The sequence below is a fragment of the Bubalus bubalis genome, chromosome 2, assembly GCF_019923935.1.
Source record: "Bubalus bubalis isolate 160015118507 breed Murrah chromosome 2, NDDB_SH_1, whole genome shotgun sequence".
NCBI lineage: Eukaryota > Metazoa > Chordata > Mammalia > Artiodactyla > Bovidae > Bubalus > Bubalus bubalis.
In genome coordinates this window covers 61,239,094-61,260,470 of record NC_059158.1, presented here as the reverse complement: position 1 = coordinate 61,260,470, position 21,377 = coordinate 61,239,094, and the positions used below count along the sequence as shown (strand labels likewise).

General features: G+C 34.2%; 1 protein-coding gene across 4 annotated transcripts in view; it reads right to left on the bottom strand.

Moving 5' to 3' along the window:
* Window positions 1–205: 205 nt before the first annotated feature.
* CALCRL (calcitonin receptor like receptor) overlaps window positions 206–21,377 on the bottom strand; it is a 131,916-nt gene continuing 110,744 nt past the window's right edge. For all 4 annotated transcript variants that reach the window (XM_044932631.2, XM_025273658.3, XM_044932633.2 and 1 more), the window contains 7 exons: window positions 18,500–18,626; window positions 15,277–15,430; window positions 11,576–11,636; window positions 11,426–11,492; window positions 7,065–7,283; window positions 6,867–6,908; window positions 206–3,255 (listed from right to left, as the gene is read on the bottom strand). In XM_044932631.2, coding sequence (XP_044788566.1) covers window positions 3,040–3,255; window positions 6,867–6,908; window positions 7,065–7,283; window positions 11,426–11,492; window positions 11,576–11,636; window positions 15,277–15,430; window positions 18,500–18,626 — 886 coding nt within the window. In that variant the 3' untranslated portion in view covers window positions 206–3,039. The remainder of the gene's footprint in view (window positions 3,256–6,866; window positions 6,909–7,064; window positions 7,284–11,425; window positions 11,493–11,575; window positions 11,637–15,276; window positions 15,431–18,499; window positions 18,627–21,377) is intronic.

Genomic DNA, 21,377 nt, shown 5'->3' with positions numbered 1-21,377 from the left:
AGTCTGAGAAAGAATTTGCATACATTGTAGTTTATTTAGAATTTTCTCGCTTACAAAACAAATTGCTTTATAGAATGATTTATAGGATTATGGAAGATTTCAAAGAGGGTGATTGAGATAGTCTCATCAATTGTGTTTCACTGGTTGCTATAAAGAATTAAAAATCATTATAATTTAAGTTATTCAGCACTGCAATAAGCATGAGTGAAAATCAACTTTAGCTCATACCTTTAATATTTTCATACAGTCAAAATATGGAGATATACATTAAGTAGGCATAACATGAGTTAATTGAAAAGAATATCTTGGGTATGTTTTAGAAATAAAAGAAATGATAGTTTTTATTAGCATATTAAAACCAAGTGAAAATTAAAATAAGTTCACATTGTAAAAAAGTTATCAAGCAATAAATACAGCACGGCAGCTACCACTACGTCTATGTACAATGAATTACATTAGAACAAACACTAAATGTCAGAATGTATATTCTATGAATAAACACACTAAATAAATTTAGAATTTAAAAAAATGACACACTAGAATTTTTAAAAAATTAAAATGACTTTTGCAAGTACTTGCAGAAAAGTAGCAGATTTACATTTTAAAAGTTAGAAATTCCCCAGTAAGCCTTTAGATACCAAAGCAGTTTGTTTTTAAAAATTATATGTTTTACTTTTTCTTCATGAGTAAAATACAAAGGAGATCTTAATTATTAGTACTTCAGCTTTAGAGAAGTCTAATATTTAAAAATATTACTTCCAAAAATATATGGGTACAAAACTAACACTCATTAATCATGGACTGTCTACGCCTAAAGGTGGTACAATAGATAAATCCTGGCCAAAAAGGAAATCTGATCTAAACTGAATATGATAAAAGCACAGTAAAAATACTTGAAAGTTACAATGTATTTTTAATATGATGCTTGTGGATAATTTGACATTTTCTATTGTCATTTATGGTTAAGACTTGATAGTTTGTCTGGTAGAATGCTGAAACATATAAACAGTGCCAGCAAAGGACTTGAATCTGTGTCTTTGAATAATAGCTAAAAGTAAGTTTATTTAAAGGAATTATAGAATTTAGCATTAGAAAGACTGGAACAGCCTGCATATCTTTTAATGACAACTTATTTTGAAATCCATAAATCTGAGACTAACAATACAGCTTTTACCTGTGTATAGGTAAATCATAAATCTATTGATCAGTCCTTTTAATAAGTGAATTCTTATTAATTTAGATGATTTTCCTGGACAATTTCAGAGGGCTTCTGAACTTACCATTTATTTACAGCTTAAGAAAAAACCTGTGATGACTAAGTCATTAGTCTACTCTATTTTAAGCAGATTGACACACCACACACAAAAAAGAAAAATAATGAATTCTCCTGCCAAAATTGACTTATGAATTTCAAAAATTTCAGTGGAAAATGACATTAGGGAAAATGAATCCCATTTAAATATCACTTTAATTCATTAGGGAAGATTTCTTCCATCTTAATTTCATTATTCCATAAATGTTCCAATACTGTATTGTATCATCATATATACTATCTCTATTAAAATATTAAAACATTGTATGTGATATATATTTGTCTAGTCTTAAAAAATAGCCTGGAGTATTTCCAAAACTATATATCATCTTATAGTAAGTCAGGAAAGTAATATTTTTAATGGGATAAAAACCAAAAGAGTAACAAACAGGCATTTGTTACAGAAGTCATTTAAATTTTCTGGATTAGAATGAAAATTCATCGTCAAAATAAAAGGAAAAATATGTCAAACATACCTATTATTAAGATTTGAATCACCAAAGCAAAAATATTCAATAAAACAATGGCCTTGAGGGATATTTAAATAAATATTTTATATCTTATCATAGATATTTCTCAAACCTAGTTCTCAAACTTCTGATGCTGACATCTGGTTGTCTTTAAAATAAACAAATATAGAATTCCAGATTCTATTTTATTATAAAATTAGCCCAGAGACAGTATCAGATATTAGCATGCACACTTTGTTACATTAAGCATTTGTTTTTAAAAATTATGTAGATTGTATATATTTGAGGCTATAAAATAGAATGAAAGAGTATTTACAAGCTCATTTTTCACAATTTTTTACAAACTTTTGAGGAAATAATAAACCCTTCATTGATTTCCTTCATGTAAAATAATTGCTAATTTGTCCATATAGTAGAAATGGAAGGGGCAAGGTTTCTATTTACAGGTACATGGACATGAATTCCTTCCCATTTGTGTACTAATATAGGAAAGTAGTTGACAACATGTTTTGCAGTATCAACCAAGATGTCTCCCTAATAATACCAAAGCAGGATTGCATGTCATATATATTATTCATCAAGTCTCAAAAATGCATATGACAAAGGGTATAACTGTGATGAATCAGCAAATAAGTAGCCAACAGCAATTCTGCTCAATATTTTTCCTGGGGAGAAGACAGTAAGCAAAGAGGAATAATTAATTATCAGGTTCACTTTAAAAAATAAAAACAAAAGAGCTAGAACATTTTCTGGGTAAAAAATCAACTGCAGCAATGAACTTGGGGAAAAGATTTTAAAAACGAATGAAAGGTCATTTTCCCTCCAAATCTGAAGGCCAAAGAGGCCTTCACTAGGCCTCTTTAGGCAACAGGAGTGGAATTGTGCCCACCGTGTCTATGAACTTTTATAACTATTTGTGGATTTAAGCAGTAGTGTCCTGGAGGTGGCTCAAACCAACCTACAGGAATAGAATGTGCTCATCTTTACCCAGTTCCACATGCAGTGATGTTGATAGCTGGAAATGAGTCATGGTGGGAGTATTTACAACCTAAAACTGGCAAAAATCATAGATCAAGACAATTTTCCCCCATGGAGCTAGTGCGAAACATTTATCAACACACGACTGAATTCATGAGCGTTTTCTTTATCACCTTCAACTAATTCATCTAATACTGAAGTCTTGTGGTTGTAAAGTCATGGATCCAAATCCTTGAGTTAGGAGTGGCAAAAAATAGTTCAGCAATACACCCTCTATTATCAATCGTATAACTTCTCCGGTTTTATGACCACGTTTTCAGTATCGTGGATGCTTTTTCCATTTAAGTGTTCACTTAGACAGTCATGACTGTAACCTGTACCATCGCTGATTGTTGAAACTGTGTAAGATGCACTACGGAGAGTATCTGAGTGGGAAAAGTTGTTTCCAAATTGGATTTTATATTGATTCCAGTTTCTTCTCAGAATTGCTTGAACCTATAAAACAGAAAGAAACAGAAAGGGCAAGAGCAGTTAATTAAATCAAATGAAGATAATATGTCTAATAGTACAACAAAATTAATTATATACAAAAGCTTTTCTTTAAAAAATCACTGATATTAATGGGTAAATAATATTTCTTTCTTTTCTTAATTAAAATATGAAATTGAGTAAACCATCTTTATATTAGGAAATGATTGTAATTACTTTGTTCTTTAGTACAGACTACAGAAAAATTCATATTTTACTTTCTATGCTTTCTCTTTGAAGCTCAAATGCACATGAATGTCTAGCTGTTAAGTAATTAATCCGCATTCTCACAAGCTGGCATGAGCAACATTTAGTTCTGTATCACCATTTTATTAAAAGAATGAGATAATTGGTGATGAAGAAAGAGATAAAAGAAAAAGAAGTTAGGGATACAGGAAATATAATAAATCATCATCAACAACACCAGTAGCACTCACTTTATTAAGTGATTACCGTATGACAGATATGTAGCTTAATAGCTACATTCTATTAGCTTAATAGCTACATTCTGGGGGAAAAAAATAAAAGAAGAACAGAGTTTTTAATCCTCATGTAGCTTTTCACCCAGAGGGAAGAACATGTTGAATGGAAAATTACAAATGGGATGAGCATTTAAAAAAAAAATAGGAATTTGCATGTGAAAAAAAAATATTAGGAATGTCATCACTCCACTTTTTTTGTATTTAGATCCCTCTCTTCTAAATTTGAAGTTTAATTACTCTTCCTTCTGTTTGGTGCTAGGGACCAGAGCTAGGTAGGCCATATACAGTTACTTTGGGCATGTGTGCTAAGTCGCTTCAGTTGTGTCTGACTCTTTTGTGACTGTAAGGACCATAGCCCCCCAGGCTCCTCTGTCCATGGAATTCTCCAGGCAAAAATACTGAAGTGGGTTGCCATGCCCTCCTCCAGGGGATCTTCCCAGACACAGGGATGGAACTTGCATCTCTTATGTCTCCTGCATTGGCAGGCATGTTTGCCACCTGGGAAGCCCATATAATGACTTTGGTGTTAATTTAACATAAGACACAGATGATTTTCTTTATATTGAGTCAGTAAGTATAAACAAGAATATTCAAACACACCTCCAACTCCAACATCTGTACATTTCCATGTCTGATGAGGGCCCTCCCAATGACCAGAGTCCCTAGTGTATGCTAACAGTGCACATTTTTTTTATTGAGTGGACTTGAGATGAAAGCAACCTGAGGACTTGTCAAGCCACATTATTTAACTAGTGACAAATGCAAATAAGAATATTTTGGCTGAGAAATAAAAATAAAATGTGAGAATAAAAAAGTAAATAGAGATGTTAAGACAAAGACAAGCTGTTTGACCTAATGTGGAAAGCAAGAAGGAAATTAAGCCTGAGCAAATGATTTTTTTTCTTTTTTTAAATATAAATTTATTTTTTTAATTGGAGGCTAATTACTTTACAATATCGTATTGGTTTTGCCAAATGATTTTAAGAAGTATATGACATAGCTGGAACCACACAAAATGAATTTGACAGCATGTCTTTGTGTTATGAGAATGGGAAAAACTAGAGGCAAAGAGACAAAAAAAGAAGGGTTACAGTATTTCTTAAGATGAGAAATGAATCATACACAAGCAGGTATTATATCTAGAGATGAAGAAAGGGGGACAGATATTGGACATGTTGTGGGGAGCTAAAGGATTTGGTAACAATTTGGCTCAAAAATTTTATATTATTATAATTTTCTAATGCCAAAATTTTCGGACATGGCAAAATATCAAGGCCTGTGTCTCTATTGCTTACGTGGATAAAGTGCAATTAGAGAGTTATGCATTAGTTTAAATATTCCCTGAGCACTCTTTCTAAATATAAGGGTCAATTTGAGATTTGATTCCAATATGAGTAATGTACCCCTTTATACATATATTTTTATAAATGAGTGATTTGACAGACCTAATAAGGAATCTTTAATGTACTATCTACTGAGGTTGAAGCATGGTGCTAAAAAGTTTATATTCCTAGTTTACATTAATCCCTCTGAGATTTGTGTAAGGAGCTTGCTTTCATATCCTTTGAATAGAAATACACACTGGGACTCGTTGCGGTTCAGAGTATTTCCCATGATGTTACAGTCAGGAGCAAAGTGGCATCTTTGGGTTTAAACACATTATTGTGTCAGTGCCTTTATTCTACACTGCCTTCTATCACTAAATATTTTACTAATGATTATGATTTGTACTTAAAAAAAATGTCCTTTATAAAAATAAAATTTGCTCCTGCAGATGCAAAGGTATATCTTTCTTAGTTCATACATGTTTTATGTCATACTGTAGTTTTCTTACCTATATTTAATTGTAAAATCCTATATAGGCAGAAATTGGATTGTCTAATTCAGTTTATATAATAATAAATTTATAGTTATACAATAAATACTATTTGAATTTTATTATCAAAACAATGTATCTATTCTTCCTAATTGCATTCTCTGTCTCTACTTCTCACTTCAGAAAAAGTCACCCTTGTCCTCTACACAGCAGAAGAATCATGAAGAGACCACTTAAATACGTTTGATACTTCTATATGCCATTATAAATAAATATATATGTATAATAAAATCTATATTTAAAATTAAGAAATAAAATATGAAATTTTACGTGCTAAGTAAAATATCACATAAACAAGAGAAAAATATTTTATAGTTTTTCATGACATGTACATGATTTCTGACATTGATTAGTTGCATAGAAATGATTCCTAGAAAGTTATGTTAACTGGTTCCATGTATTGCCAGTCTGAAGCTTTTTGATAAGTTTCACAGTTACAAGTGTGTAAGTCTTATCATTTGCTGTCTGAATTTCTAAACTTTGTTGAATTTTGCCAAGCTCCTCCAACAGGTTAACACTGTCAAGTAGATTAAAAACATATAAAGAGCTAAAGCAATATAGCCCAAACCACTGAGCTATATAGTTCTATTCACATGCATAAGAAATGTGGTACCAATTTCTAAAAAGCCTGAAACTTTCAAATTAGGAAAGCCTTGGATAAAAATCCTGAAATATCTCAGATCACATTGCCATGCTATGAATTAGAGAACTCGATTATGTTTCCTAATCTGCTGTCACTCTTCTGTGCATAACTGGGTTTAAATTTTTAGAAATCTTTTTTATTCGACATAAAAATGTTTCCAAAGACCACAGTGTGGACAAGGCCAACAGAGAAAGATGGAAAATTAAAATGAGGCAATTTTATTTCCCATTAGAGTGTATGTTCAATGAAGATAAGGATAGTCTAACACTGCCTAGGACCAAGTCCAGAATAAGTAGGATTAGTTCAAAAGGTAAGTTGAAAGACTAGATGAATAGAAGTCATTGACAGAATATTTTAAAGTGAGTCTGAATTTGCCCTAACCTCAACTCTAATTTGCCCTGAACTTTTGGGAAGAAGAATTGCATATATTCAAAGAGCCTCTACGCTTCTTTTTTTCTGACAGAGATGGAATTTGAAATACTTATTCCTAGGGGATTTATAATTCTTTCTCTTTTTTAAAGGGAAAAAATGGATTACAAACACAAAATGATAAAAGGAATAAAATCAGTCACCATACCTCTCCATTAAAGAAGCAGAAAATTGTAGATACCAAGAGACCCTGTAAAAGAAAAATAGAATTATCTGATTCCAAATAGAAAAGGTACATTTTTTGGTAATCAATTTGCTGTATAGGTAGTCAAAAATGAAGTCAAAGCTACATGTAAATTTACATCCAAACATCACAAGGTGCCTTCCTGATGCAAGAACACCATACCTGATAGTGCATGAGGATGTTTATGATGTAATCATATATCTCTTCTGCAATCTTTCCTTCAGGTCGCCATGGAATCAGCACAAATTCAATGCCAAGTAACGGCACCAGGATAAGTGTGGCTCTCACAGCTTTCATGTAGAGATTGGATTCTGCTTGGTGAGTAACTTTTAACTTGGTGATAAGAACACGTACAATATTTAATAGGAAAAAAAGATTCACCTAAAAGAAAATAAAATGGCATATGGAAATTATTTCATATTAAGAATCTTTACTGAAGAATCACCGATTTTATAAATCTTAGAATATTTTCAGTACACAAGAATATGTTCTGTTGAAAAGAATGGAATGGGGAGGGAAGAGGGAAGAGGGTTCAGGATGGGGAACACATGTATACCTGTGGCGGATTCATTTTGATATTTGGCAAATCTAATACAGTTATGTAAAGTTTAAAAATAAAATAAAATAAAAAAAAAGAAAAGAATACTTGCTTAAATATTAATTTTTATTTCTGCTGTTGAATTTTTCTTTTATTTTTTTCTCCAACTTTACTGACACATAATTGACACTATTTAAGTTTAGGTTGCATAGCATAATGATTTAATCTCACATATATTGTGAAATGATAACCACAATACATTAAGCTAATGTCAACCATCTCATACAGATACCAAAAAATTATATATGCATGTATATATATACATTTCCTTATGCTGAGAACTTTTACAATTTATTCTCAGCAATTTACATATATATCATACAGTGGTGATAACAATAATCATCATGCTGTACGTTACATTCCTTGTTCTCCTTTATCTTACACCTGGAAGTTTGTGCCTTTTGACCATCTTCATCCAATTCCTCCATCCCTAACCCCTAAGGGCAACTGCAAATATGATCTCTTTTTTTCTATGAGCTTGTCTATTTGTTTAGATTCCACATATAAGTGAGATCATACAGTATCTGTCTTTCTCTGTCTAACTTATTTCGCTTGGTGTGATGTCCTCAAGTTTCATTCATGGTGTCTCCAGTGTCAGGATTTCCTCATTTTTTGTGGCTAAATACTAATGTGTGTGTTTGTATGTGTGTGTGTGTCCTTCTTAGGTTGTTTCCATGTCTTAGCTATTGTGGATAATGCTGCGATGAGCATGGGGTGCAAATATTAATATATTTTTGTTACCTTTAGATATTGGAATTGTGATTTATTAATTTAAAAAGTACATCAATTTTAATGGACTTATATCTTAAAAAACAAAATTATAGTGGTGTTATTGTGGACCACATTCAATTGAGTAACATCTGATTGTTTTGCTTAGTTTATTTTCTTATGCAATATTTTAAAATCCTGCTATGATTAAGAAAACCAAAACTTTGAATATTTTAATCCCAAAGAAAGGAAACAATTGTTTGTAACAAAGGCTAATTATTTTAAGTCTCTACTCTGTATTAGTGTCCAAATGAGGTACTTTCCAAATATGTGTGTGTGCGCTAAGTTGCTTTAGTCTTGTCTAACTCTTTGTGACCCCATGGACTGTAGCCTGCCAGGCTCCTTGGTTCATGGAATTTTCCAGGGAAGAATAATGGAATGGTTGCCATGTCTTCCTCCAGAAGATCTTCCTGACCCAGGGATCAAACTGTGTCTCATGTCTCCTCCATTCGTAGGTGGGTTCTTTACCCCTAGGGCTACCTGGGAAGCCCATCCAAATATGTATTATATCACAATAGCCATTTTCATATTTTTAGTTTTTCCTTCCTGTGTTATTTGTGTGTAACAAAAATCACCCCAACTCCCCATCGTAGTACTATAATCTTCTTCATCCTTACGAAGAGGCTGAATCACATACTTAAACTAGTTGACATTCAACCTAGATCATCCTAGGGTTAAAAAAATTTTGGCACCCAGCAGAACCTTTTGTTAATTACTTTCTGTGATTTTTAAAGTCCTATAAATTAACAACTTTCCCAAAGAGAAAATGGCCCTTTTGAAAGGGAGACATAAAACTTCAAAAATATAGTGCTCAGGAAATGAGCAGAGTTCTACAGAAATATATTTCTCTCTCTCTCACTCTTTGGCTGAATTATACTTTCTTTCTTATCTTCACCCATGCCAGTATCTGTTATTTTGTCTATTTCCTCTATGCCCATTCCTTATGCCTTCCATAGAACTACAAATGTTAGCCCCAGAAAAGCCGCTTAGGGGTCTTTTTCTAAAATGCTGTTCTCTTTCCTTTTTTCCCACCCTGACTTAGCATCTGTGCTTTGTTTAATAATCTAAAATTTTCAAACTGCATACTAATAAGCAATTTATATCTTATATACTTCTATTAATTGGAAAAATAATGATATCTCACCTAATATAGAAAGCAATGGACAAATAACATACATTTGCTGATTTGAGGCATGTATTATGAAAATAACTGGGCATAAAAATATTCCACTACTATTCTTTTAGAGAATTCAATGGAGCATATGTTTCAAAAATAAACAGCTAACTATAGTCCTGATGGAAACACATCTATGAAAAGAAACATGGTTACAGACATAGGAATGTCTCTGTTAAAGACAAAAGCCACATAAGCCACTTCAACAGGTGTAAAAATGAAATGTGATGAACCAACACATCAGCTGCTATTCCACCTATCCTACTGTATTCCCTCCCAGGGCATTCATTATTATTTTAAAAGTTTTGACTAAGTGGAAATGACTACCAACCCATAGAAGAAGAGGTATAATACCATTTTATCTGTTTATAAATTTAGAATATTTTATAATCCTAATATACAAAAATCACAATTATAAAAATCAGTATAAATGTTGCAGTTTAGATGCCCATTATAAGAAAACTTCTAAATTCAAAGTGCTTCTCCAAAATGCAAGTCTGATTTAAAATGTAAAACTAGAAATGAGAATGTCCTCCTGATTTTCTGTAAATACTTCCACTTATTTTAAATACAAACAGAGAAAAAATTGTGAAGTTCAGATGAATTACATCTGAATCTCATCTATCTTATAGAAAAACTAAGGAAGTAAAAAAGAAGAAATATATTAACTCCAACACCCATAAAGTTCACGTAGGTGGTAGGTAGCACAGGACATTTTTCACACCATGATACCACCTAGGGTCACAGCAGGAAGCCTGAGCTCAGTGGCGACAGGATTCCTGAAAGTACTCCCCTACTAGATTAGCCAGCAATCACTTACTATGCACTGAAGTGAGCTAAACGTTTCTCACTAAACACAAATTAAATGCATCCTCTCTTAATTTCCCCTTAGCAAGATCTCAAAAGTGCTGTAGCCACTCAATTACCACCTTGCTCAAGGGGAAATGTGGCAGAGGAAGTCTGAGTGGAAAGAAACTGATTGTGGTTGAAATATTTTATTTATAAAAATTGTGCAAAAAACATGTGACCATATAAACAATCGCTAGAGCACCTCCCAAGACTTTGGAATTGCCCTGTGGGAAGACCTAGAGCTTAAACAAAGGCAGAACACTTTATCCTGGCAGAAATAAAAGGGCTCCTAATCTTTTGTCAGGCCAGAAAAAAAACAGAAAAAGGGTTATGTACATAGTGTGGATTTTCACTTCCTTTCTTACTGAGCAGCTAGATGAGCTATTATCCTAATTGCACCACGTTCTCCTTCCTCCCAGCGTTGATGTGGACAAGCTCTTTCAAGAACTCTGCTAATTGCTGTTACATTTCTCACTTGTTAAGTGCATTTATTATTTCCTTAACCTTCTGATTTAGAGTTTTGATTGCCACCCACACTCACTAGATCCCTCCTCTGCCCTTCTCTGTTGTGCTCGGCACCCTGGAGGCTCTGAGGCAGTTCTGAGGACCACTTCATCACCAGACTTTCTTGCCCTCAGCCTTTTTTGCTGCATTTGGCCAATGGGAGGAACCAGGAGATCAGAGCATGGGCAGAGAGAGAAGTTTGAGTGTTTCTTTCTCCTTTTTCCCTGTTAAGGCTGTGGTTTTGGCAGTAGCTGCATTCCTCTACCAAAGGCCACACTTCCTACTGGGCCAGCCCTCCTCACACTCACCCAACCCAAGGAACACTGTTCTGTCCTCTCCTCTTCTCTTCAAGTCTAGCCATGATAATAGCATCCCACTGTTGGCCCCTGTTACCTCACCATCCTTGTGAATTAGTTCCTTTACTCTTTTTGCCATCACTTCAAATAAGTCCTCCAGTTATTTAAAAAAAAACCCTCAAATAAACCAACACCTTCATTAAACCCTCTTCAATCAAACACTGTGAGTATGCTATGTCCACTGAAATCCTAAAGGATACCATAGGCTAGATGTTTCAGGAAATAAAGTTGCGCTATGAACAATGATGGAAAAAGGAGCATTTTAATTACATACCAATAAAGCAGCACAAATTGGGCCATGGATAATGTAGAGGAGTTGCGTATCAGAACTGATCCAGCAGCTAGGGGAAAAAGCAGGGAAATTAGGTTGAATATTTTCATTCTACTTACTTCCAATTGAAATAAAAAAGAGAGATTATCTTACTTGTCATTGTAATATAATCTTCTGGCAACAGCATGAATACAAGCAGGAATCAGTGGAAATCCTGTAAATGTCAAACAGAAAATAAATAGGCAACTTTCTCTATAGATGGAATTCCTAAAATATATCATGAAACTTGGAACTCAAAGAGAGTCTAGGAGCAAAAATAATTGGCAATTATATGCTTATCAAGTAAGTATTATCTGTCTAGTTGAACATTTTATATTTCATATATATTTATATGAATATATATATTTATATATATATAAACATATATATTTATAACAGTAAATGAAAGTATTAGGTATCAATATTTTCAAGTATTTGTGTGTATAGTTTATTCTAATATGAGTCATTTTGAATCAGTAGACTCCAGAGCCTAAGTTCATAAATGTGCTGCCTATTCTCAGAAGCTTAGAAGAAATTCAGAATCCACACATTTTCTGTAAGATGGAATTGGCCAATATTTTGTAGATAATCAGATATAGGAAGAAGTTGACACTGACTACGTGAAGAAGAAAAGAGAGAGATGGTTTATATATCAGAAATTTTGCATGCTCTTAGCATTCTAAAACAGGTATTTCAAAGATAAAATGAAGATATCTTTTATGAAGGTAACCTGGATGTACTAATAGCCTATACACATGGGCTTCCAGGTGCTTCAGGGTAAAGAATCCACCTGCCAACGCAGGAGACACAAGAGATGAGGATTTGGTCCTGGGTTGGCAGATCCCCTGGAGGAGGAAATGACAACTCACTTCGGTATTCTTGCTTGGGAAATCCCACAAACAGCCTGGGGGCTACAGTCCATGGGGGTGCAAAGAGTTGCATACAACTGAAGATACACACATACACACATGCAGGTAACTGAGCAAAAATTGCACTCACTTGGGAAACATATATCTGATACTTTTATTATCAAAAATATCAATCAATAGAAATAAAATTTATTTCAGTGAAAAAATAAAGATGGTGTCTTTATCAGTTCAGTTCAGTTCAGTCGCTCAGTCATGTCTGACTCTTTGCTACCCCATGAATTGCAGCATGCCATGCTTCCCTATCCATCATCAAATCTCGGAGTTCACTCAGACTCACATCCATCGAGTCAGTGATGCCATCCAGCCATCTCATCCTTGTCGTTCCCTTCTCCTCCTGCCTCCAATCCCTCCCAGCATCAGGGTCTTTTCCAATGAGTCAACTCTTTGCATGAGGTGGCCAAAGTATTGGAGTTTCAGCCTCAGCATCAGTCCTTCCAATGAATACACAGGACTGATCTCCTTATGATGGAATGGTTGGATATCTTGCAGTCCAAGGGACTCTCAAGAGTCTTCTCCACCACCACAGTTCAAAAGCATCAATTCTTCAGTGCTCAGCTTTCTTTACAGTCCAACTCTCACATCCATACATGACCACAGGAAAAACCATAGCCTGGACTAGATAGACCTTTGTTGGCAAAGTAATGTCTCTGCTTTTCAATATGTTATCTAGGTTGGTAATAACTCCTTCCAAGGAGTAAGCGTTTTTTAATTTCATGGCTGCAGTCACCATCTGCAGTGATTTTGGAGCCCAAAAAAGTAAAGTCTGCCACTGTTTCCACTGTTTCCCCATCTATTTCCCATGAAGTGATGGGACCAGATGCCATGATCTTCATTTTCTGAATGTTGAGCTTTAAGCCAACTTTTTCACTCTCCACTTTCACTTTCATCAAGAGGCTTTTTAGTTCCTCTTCACTTTCTGCCATAAGGGTGGTGTCATCTGCATATCTGAGGTTATTGATATTTCTCCCGGCAATCTTGATTCTAGCTTGTGCTTCTTCCAGCCCAGCGTTTCTCATGATGTACTCTGCATATAAGTTAAATAAGCAGGGTGACAGTATATAGCCTTGACGTACTCCTTTTCCTATTTGGAACCAGTCTGTTGTTCCATGTCCTGTTTTAACTGTTGTTTCCTGACCTGCATACAGGTTTCTCAAGAGACAGGTCAGGTGGTCTGGTATTCCCATCTCTTTCAGAATTTTCCACAGTTTATTGTGATCCACACAGTCCAAGGCTTTATCATAATCAATAAAGCAGAAATAGATGTTGTTCTGGAACTCTTGCTTTTTTGATGATCCAGCAGATGTTGGCAATTTGATCTCTGGTTCCTCTGCCTTTTCTAAAACCAGTTTGAACATCTGGAAGTTCACAGTTCACGTATTGCTGAAACCTGGCTTGGAGAATTTTGAGCATTTCTTTCCTAGTGTGTGAGATGAGTGTAACTGTGCAGTAGTTTGAGCATTCTTTGGTATTGCCTTTCTTTGGGATTGGAATGAAAACTGACCTTTTCCAGTCCTGTGGCCACTGCTGAGTTTCCAAATTTGCTGGCATATTGAGTGCAGCACTTTCAAAGCATCATCTTTTAGGATTTGAAATAGCTCAACTGGAATTCCATCACCTCCACTACCTTTGTTTGTAGTGATGCTCTCTAAGACCCACTTGACTTCACATTCCAGGATGTCTGGCTCTAGGTGAGTGATCACACCATTGTAATTATCTGGGTTGTAAAGATCTTTTTTGTACAGTTCTGTGTATTCTTGCCACTTCTTCTTAATATCTTCTGCTTCTGTTAGGTCCATACCATTTCTGTCCTTTATCGAGCCCATCTTTGCATGAAATGTTCCCTTGTATCTTTAGTTTTCTTGAAGAGATCTCTAGTCTTTCCCATTCTGTTGTTTTCCTCTATTTCTTTGCATTGATCACTGAGGAAGGCTTTCTTATCTCTCCTTGCTATTCTTTGGAACTCTGCATTCAAATGAGAATATCTTTTCTTTTCTCCTTTGCTTTTCACTTTTTTTCTTTCATAGCTATTTGTGAGGCCTCCTCAGACAGCCATTTTGCTTTTTTTGCTTTTCTTTTCCATGGGGATGGTCTTGATCCCTGTCTCCTGTACAATGTCATGAACCTCCGTCCATAGTTCATCAGGCACTCTGTCTGTCAGATCTAGTCCCTTAAATCTATTTCTCACTTCCCCTGTATAATCATAAGGGATTTGATATTTATGGTACCTCTATATCTCTATTTATATTATCTGATTGGGTAAATAGATAGATGGATAGATATATAAATATAATTTCAGTTTTGTTTCTGGAAACTAGTTCTATTGCATTCTTTTTAACATTTTATGTTTCTCTTTATTCCAGTTATTTAAAAAATATGCTAAAAATGTATTATTTTTTGCTTTGTGAATAATAACATAAGATGATTGTGTGGAAAAATATTTTTTTGGCTGTCAATTCAATTACTGAATGCTCTACTCTTAAAATGGTAATTGTTTTTAAAGAAGCCTTTTTATAATGGAAGTTCAAAGCTAGTTAAGACCAATGCCCTCATTTTGTACATGAGGAAAAAGGAAATACAGAATAGTGCAAAGACTAGATCCTTTCATTTATAATTTTATTGTTTTAGTCACTACATAGTCAGCCAAAACATACACTGGAATATTAAATAGAAAAAAAATACCTGTATCATTAATTGTCCTGTAGTTACTGAAAACAGTGAGTCAGTGGTACTTTAAATATTTTAATTTACAGCAATAAGCAAAGGTTAATCAGTTGATATTGTTTTAAAAATGATTCATCATAAGTATATTTTTATTTCAAAGGAACTCTGCATCCTTCAAAAGCTTTTTTAAAAGATGGATCAGTAGATATGCATAATGGCACATACCCCAGCCAAGAAAATAATACCACATCAAGTGCTGCTTCTCTGCAAATACAGCCACTACGACAAGCGTGTGTAGGTAAATGCCTTCACAAAGCATCCAAAAGTAGTTACAGCCCATCAGGTAGAGATGAATGAACTGGGACACTTTACAACTAACCTATGAGGGAAAAAAGAAAGTAATATATACATTATACACACACATACACACCCGTATACATATATGTATATGTATATGTCTGTGTTTTTCAGCTGTCACACACCTTGGGAGGTCTTAGGTCCCTGACCAGGGATGGAATCTGGGCCCCAGCAGTGGAAACACAGGCCTAACCACGGGATCACCAAGGGAGTCCCAGAAAGCAATCAATATTTAGTTGTTTATAAATGAACATGTAAGGCAATATTCTAGTTTAGTTTAGTTGTACAGAAACACAGAATTTTCTCTCCTCTACACCAGATTTTTTCCACTAATGATTCAGGTTTGTAAAGGCCAGTCTTCATTGCTATCTAATGGTGCCTCCTTAAAGTATTTAGCCACTGACTCCAGAGATTTATGATACATCTCCCAGGAAATATGCAAATTCCAAATTTACTACATGTAGTGGATGTGTATTTTCTTAATATTGTTCTAGCTATTGTGCAATTACAAGTAAAAAAGTTTACCCATGAATGACTTTATGTCTGTTTTAACTATGTCATCATGAACTCCTTGATTGTTACATTCTATTGGAAAACTTGTAATAATTATATTAATAATTTTAAAAGCATTCATGAAAAGTGCCAAATACTTGAGGAAGCCCTGCGTGCTACCAGTGTGTATGCTTATTAAATAATATCTAATTAACCCATTCTTTTTTTTATTTAAATACAGGATTTGAGGATTTCATGTAGGTAAAAGAAGGAAAAGTTATGCTTTTCCTTCCTCTTTTCCTGAGGTCTTCACTTTCTTTTTTTTTTTTTTACTCTTCAAGAGACAGGAAGAGATGTTTAAATATTGCATAAAGAAAACATAAAGGAGTAAAAGATATTATTTACTCTGTCAACAAGAGGAATACATTTAAAGCTCTCCCAGAAATACACAGCCAGTTACTACCATCAACTCCGATTTTCAGACTGGATCGCAAATACTTAGTGGGTATTATCATTGTTTTTAGAATAAGAAGCTTTTTGCACTGAAAGGAAAACTGGAAATTAGATGCACTAGAAAATAAATAGTAGATTATCATAGAGTACTAGTAATAATATTAGGGCATTGAGCTGGCTTAAAAATATTTTTGTGTGTATTATTTTATGTAATCCCCAAAGTAATTCTGCGAGGCATGCTTTATATCACTAGTCACATATTTTATAGACAAAAAACTGAGTATTGAAGAAGTTAAATTATTTGCTAATATTCATACATCAATCAAAAACTACAAAAACATCAATCAAAGCTACACTTTGAACACAATTTTGTTTTCTCGATCAAATGTTATACCTTCTGACCAAGGATAATTAAAAAACTATTCTTTTATTAAATACATCTGCAATATGTAAATGTTCTCTCAAAAATATAGCTGAGTTATTTAACTACATACCTAGAAATAATAAGCCTCATATATAAAATTTTATTTGTATAGTTTTTAGATACACGTATCTAACTGGGACAATTCCCAGGTGGCTCAGTGGTAAAGAATCTGCCTGCCAGTGCAGGAGACACGGGTTTGATCCCTGGGTCAGGAAGATCCCCTGGTGAAAGAAAGGACAACCCACTCCAGTATTCTTGCCTGGGATATCACATGGACAGAGGAGCTTGGCTAGCTACAGTCCATGGAGTCTCAAAGAGTTAGTCAGGAGTGAACCCACAGAACATACAATTGGGCTTCCAATTCCTGATTTCATTAAAAAATTAATCTACAAACTATTATGATAAAAAAGCATGCTGCAGAAAAACATTTTTATGACAGAATTGGAGTTATAAACAGATAATAAATTTTACAAGAATATATTAAAAGTAACTACATTACATTTTGCAACTTATGTGTTAAACAGAACATCCGTGTATATAAGCATAATATTTAGTCTCTTTCTCTGAAGCTTTATGACAAAACTCTGAATCTCCTTGCTCTAGAGAAATGCACTCTAAAATGGCAGGATATTCGCCAATTTTTTTGTTTTGCTAATTATACTCCAGTGTTTTCTCACCCAGTGACTTAAGAGTGGAACATATATAAGATTAAGCAATCCGGATGCACATGTGCAAATAATGCAGGGAATTTTAGAATTTGCAAGTCACCCTAAAAGCACACATAAAACACATATGAGAAGATTGGTTATTGGCTCATCATGTGAAAATTCCTTCCCTTCCTTCATTTCAATAACTAGATAACTTAATCTTTAAAAAACTAGTTTATGTATGCATATATACATATGCCTACAAATCTACATCCAAAACTGTAGTATAGATGCTACAAATATTATAAAAGCAGGGAATTAAAAAACTCAAATTTATGATTGCTATTTATGCAGATATTTTAATTTAAATATAGCTTAAATGCCCATAGAGTTTGCAGAAAATGTATACCTTTATATAAGCAAACGTCAGGTTATGTTTTTAAAATATAGTTTTTATGTTATGATATTTTCTGTGCTTATTTTGTATGTCTTTTGATACTTATCATAAAACCTGTGCTTCCAAAGCGATTGTAGGGAACAGTTTATAAGGCTTACTGAGGCTATTAGGATTGGGTAGAGTATTTTAAAACTTCTATGTTGGTAAAATTTAACATTATACACATATAAGTCATTTCTCCCCTGGTTTTATTAACTCTTTTAAATCAGCCTGATATCAAGCATATAATTTACATTTTCCATTTTCATGTCCTGTCTTTTTCTAACTACACAGAGTTAGTTGCTTTGGTTGATTTTTTTAAATTTGATTGAGTAAATATTATGTCCCACCAGCAGCAAGATTCTAACCATAAAATGAGGTGAAAACATGCAACATATCGATAACTGAAACAAAGTATTTTTCCTTTTGCTGTTCAATATTTATACCTTGGGAAATATTGAGATACATTTACTTTTCTCGATTGGAATATAGCTACATATACATACTCTTTATGTGTCAGACATAAAATATGCATATATTAGTACTTAAACGTATACATATACATGTATGAACCCCTGCTCCCTACCGCTCCTATTTCTTCCCCATTAACCCCTGGAACTTAGACCTTATTTTACTTACAGGATTTGTGGCCACTAAGGCCTGGTTGTTGGCCACTGCAGTGAGATGAATGATGGTTATGACAGAATTACAAACGAAAGAGAAGAACAAATTTTTGTGCAAGGTAATCCTTTGGCAACTTAGGCTCCTAAAAGGCAAGAGAAAGCAAAGTGTGTTGACGTCATAAAATGTTTCTACATTTTGTGTTAACAATCACTCAAATGAGATACATTCACAATTCATAGCAGCTGCTCCAAATTTGGAAGAAGTATTTTTTTCTCCTCAAGATTTACTCATCTTAATTACTCATCTTAAAATCTTAATTAGGGAAAACCTCTAATTGCTTAAAACATAGAGACACATGAGTTGGTTCAGTACAGGTAGACATATATAAGGACAGGAAATTTGTACAAGGTCTCTACATAAATTTCTTCCCTTAATCGCTCATCATGATTAATATTCTAATTCATTCTGAAGATGTAGAAACTCATATTTAGTGTAGGTAACTGATCAAAAATCATGCAGCTAATTAATTTGAAACTTTGAATTTGTCATCAAATTCTCACATAGATAAGGCTCTTTTCATTATGCCACATAGGGCAGTTCTATTTATATAGTCTTTTTATGGTTATTTATGGTTCTGTTTGTATACCTCCTGTATGGTAGCAGTGATTATGTAGACCAATCATGAGAAAAATAACATTGTATTTAGAAGAGACGAGTTTTTGCCATACATTGACATGAATCAGTCACAGGTATACATGTGTTTCCCTATTCTGAACCCCAAACCAGCACAATATTATAAAGTAATTAGCTTCAATTAAAACAAATAACTTTAAAATAAAAAAAGAAATGAGTAGATAAAAATATAGATTTAGCAACCAATGAGATTTGGTCAGCTTTACTGAATTTTTTTTTAATTGGCCTAGCCGTAGGTAAGACATAAAAATATTACCTCCTTTTTTTTTTTTAAAGAGTTTTTTATTTTATTTTATTTTATTTTTAAACTTGACAAAATTGTATTAGTTTTGCCAAATATCAAAATGAATCCGCCACAGGTATACATGTGTTCCCCATCCTGAACCCTCCTCCCTCCTCCCTCCCCATACCCTCCCTCTGGGTCGTCCCAGTGCACCAGCCCCAAGCATCCAGTATCATGCATCGAACCTGGACTGGCAACTCATTTCATACATGATATTTTACATGTTTCAATGCCATTCTCCCAAATCTTCCCACCCTCTCCGTCTCCCACAGAGTCCATAAGAGTGTTCTATACATCAGTATCTCTTTTGTTGTCTCGTACACAGGGTTATTGTTACCATCTTTCTAAGTTCCATATATATGCGTTAGTATACTGTATTGGTGTTTTTTTTTTTCTGGCTTACTTCACTCTGTATAATAGGCTCCAGTTTCATCCACCTCATTAGAACTGATTCAAATGGATTCTTTTTAATGGCTGAGTAATACTCCATTGTGTATATGTACCACTGCTTTCTTATCCATTCATCTGCTGATGGACATCTAGGTTGCTTCCATGTCCTGGCTATTATAAACAGTGCTGCGATGAACACTGGGGTACACGTGTCTCTTTCCCTTCTGGTTTCCTCAGTGTGTATGCCCAGCAGTGGGATTGCTGGATCATAAGGCAGTTCTTTTTCCAGTTTTTTAAGGAATCTCCACACTGTTCTCCATAGTGGCTGTACTAGTTTGCATTCCCACCAACAGTGTAAGAGGGTTCCCTTTTCTCCACACCCTCTCCAGCATTTATTACTTGTAGACTTTTGGATTGCAGCCATTCTGACTGGTGTGAAATGGTACCTCATAGTGGTTTTGATTTGCATTTCTCTGATAATGAGTGATGTTGAGCATACTGCAAGTTCTCATGTGCAAAACAAAATTTAAAAACTGGCTAGATGGAGTTCATATAGAAATAGATTTCAGGAGCAGATGTCATTAATGACAAGTACTGCTGCTCTTTAGCTTGAATTCACATCTGCTCTACAAGCTTGTATATGGCTGCCTTACCTATGATCAAATACCATCTAAGTACTACCTCTTTTATGAAGGATTATTATGGGTAAAGTTTTAAAATAATAGACTAGATTCCACTAGAAACTGAATACTTAATATCAAAACAGAACATATATGTAGAAAGACATGAGAAATCATTTCATTAGAAAGACTTAAAGCTTATTTTCATTTTTATACAATTATGCAATTAAGATGATCAACCTAGATAATCCACCCTATATAACTCAAGCCAATGACTTCTACTTTGGAAACTTTAAGAAGGTTTTAACTATCACTTTATATTAAATAGACTGTGTTCCCAGGATATTATAGTTAGGCTGAGATGCCAAGGTTCTTTTCTATATTTTAAAATGCAAAGTTTAAGCTATATTGTCTCTGAAATCTCTTGCAGCTATAAGTTTATGATCCTACGTATCTTTCTAGTAATTTAAAGGATTTGAAAGTAAATCCAATCCAAATCAAGATTTATGGAATTTCAATGCATGCCTTTCACAGAAGTGGGTGCTCTCAGGGAAACTTCTCTGAAAGGCTTCATAAACAAGATGGCCCACAGATCAACCACTGTGTGTGAGACAGTCACAGACCAACAACCGTGGAGTCCGTCTGGAGTCCATCAAACAGAAACAGCTGAGCGCTGCTGGTGTTTGCATATTAGAGAGCCCTTAATTTGACTTGACTTTGCAATGCATGATAGTAGTGGGAAGCAGACAGGGATCAAGGAACAGTGTAAAAATGATACTCTAAAGAGAAGAACACCCTTTGAAAGCTAAAGGAGTGGCATGAGTCCTGCTATTTCAGTGACGACATCACTGAGGCAAAGACGGCTCTATTCTTGAGAAAAATGCCACAGGAGTGACGAGTGTTTTGT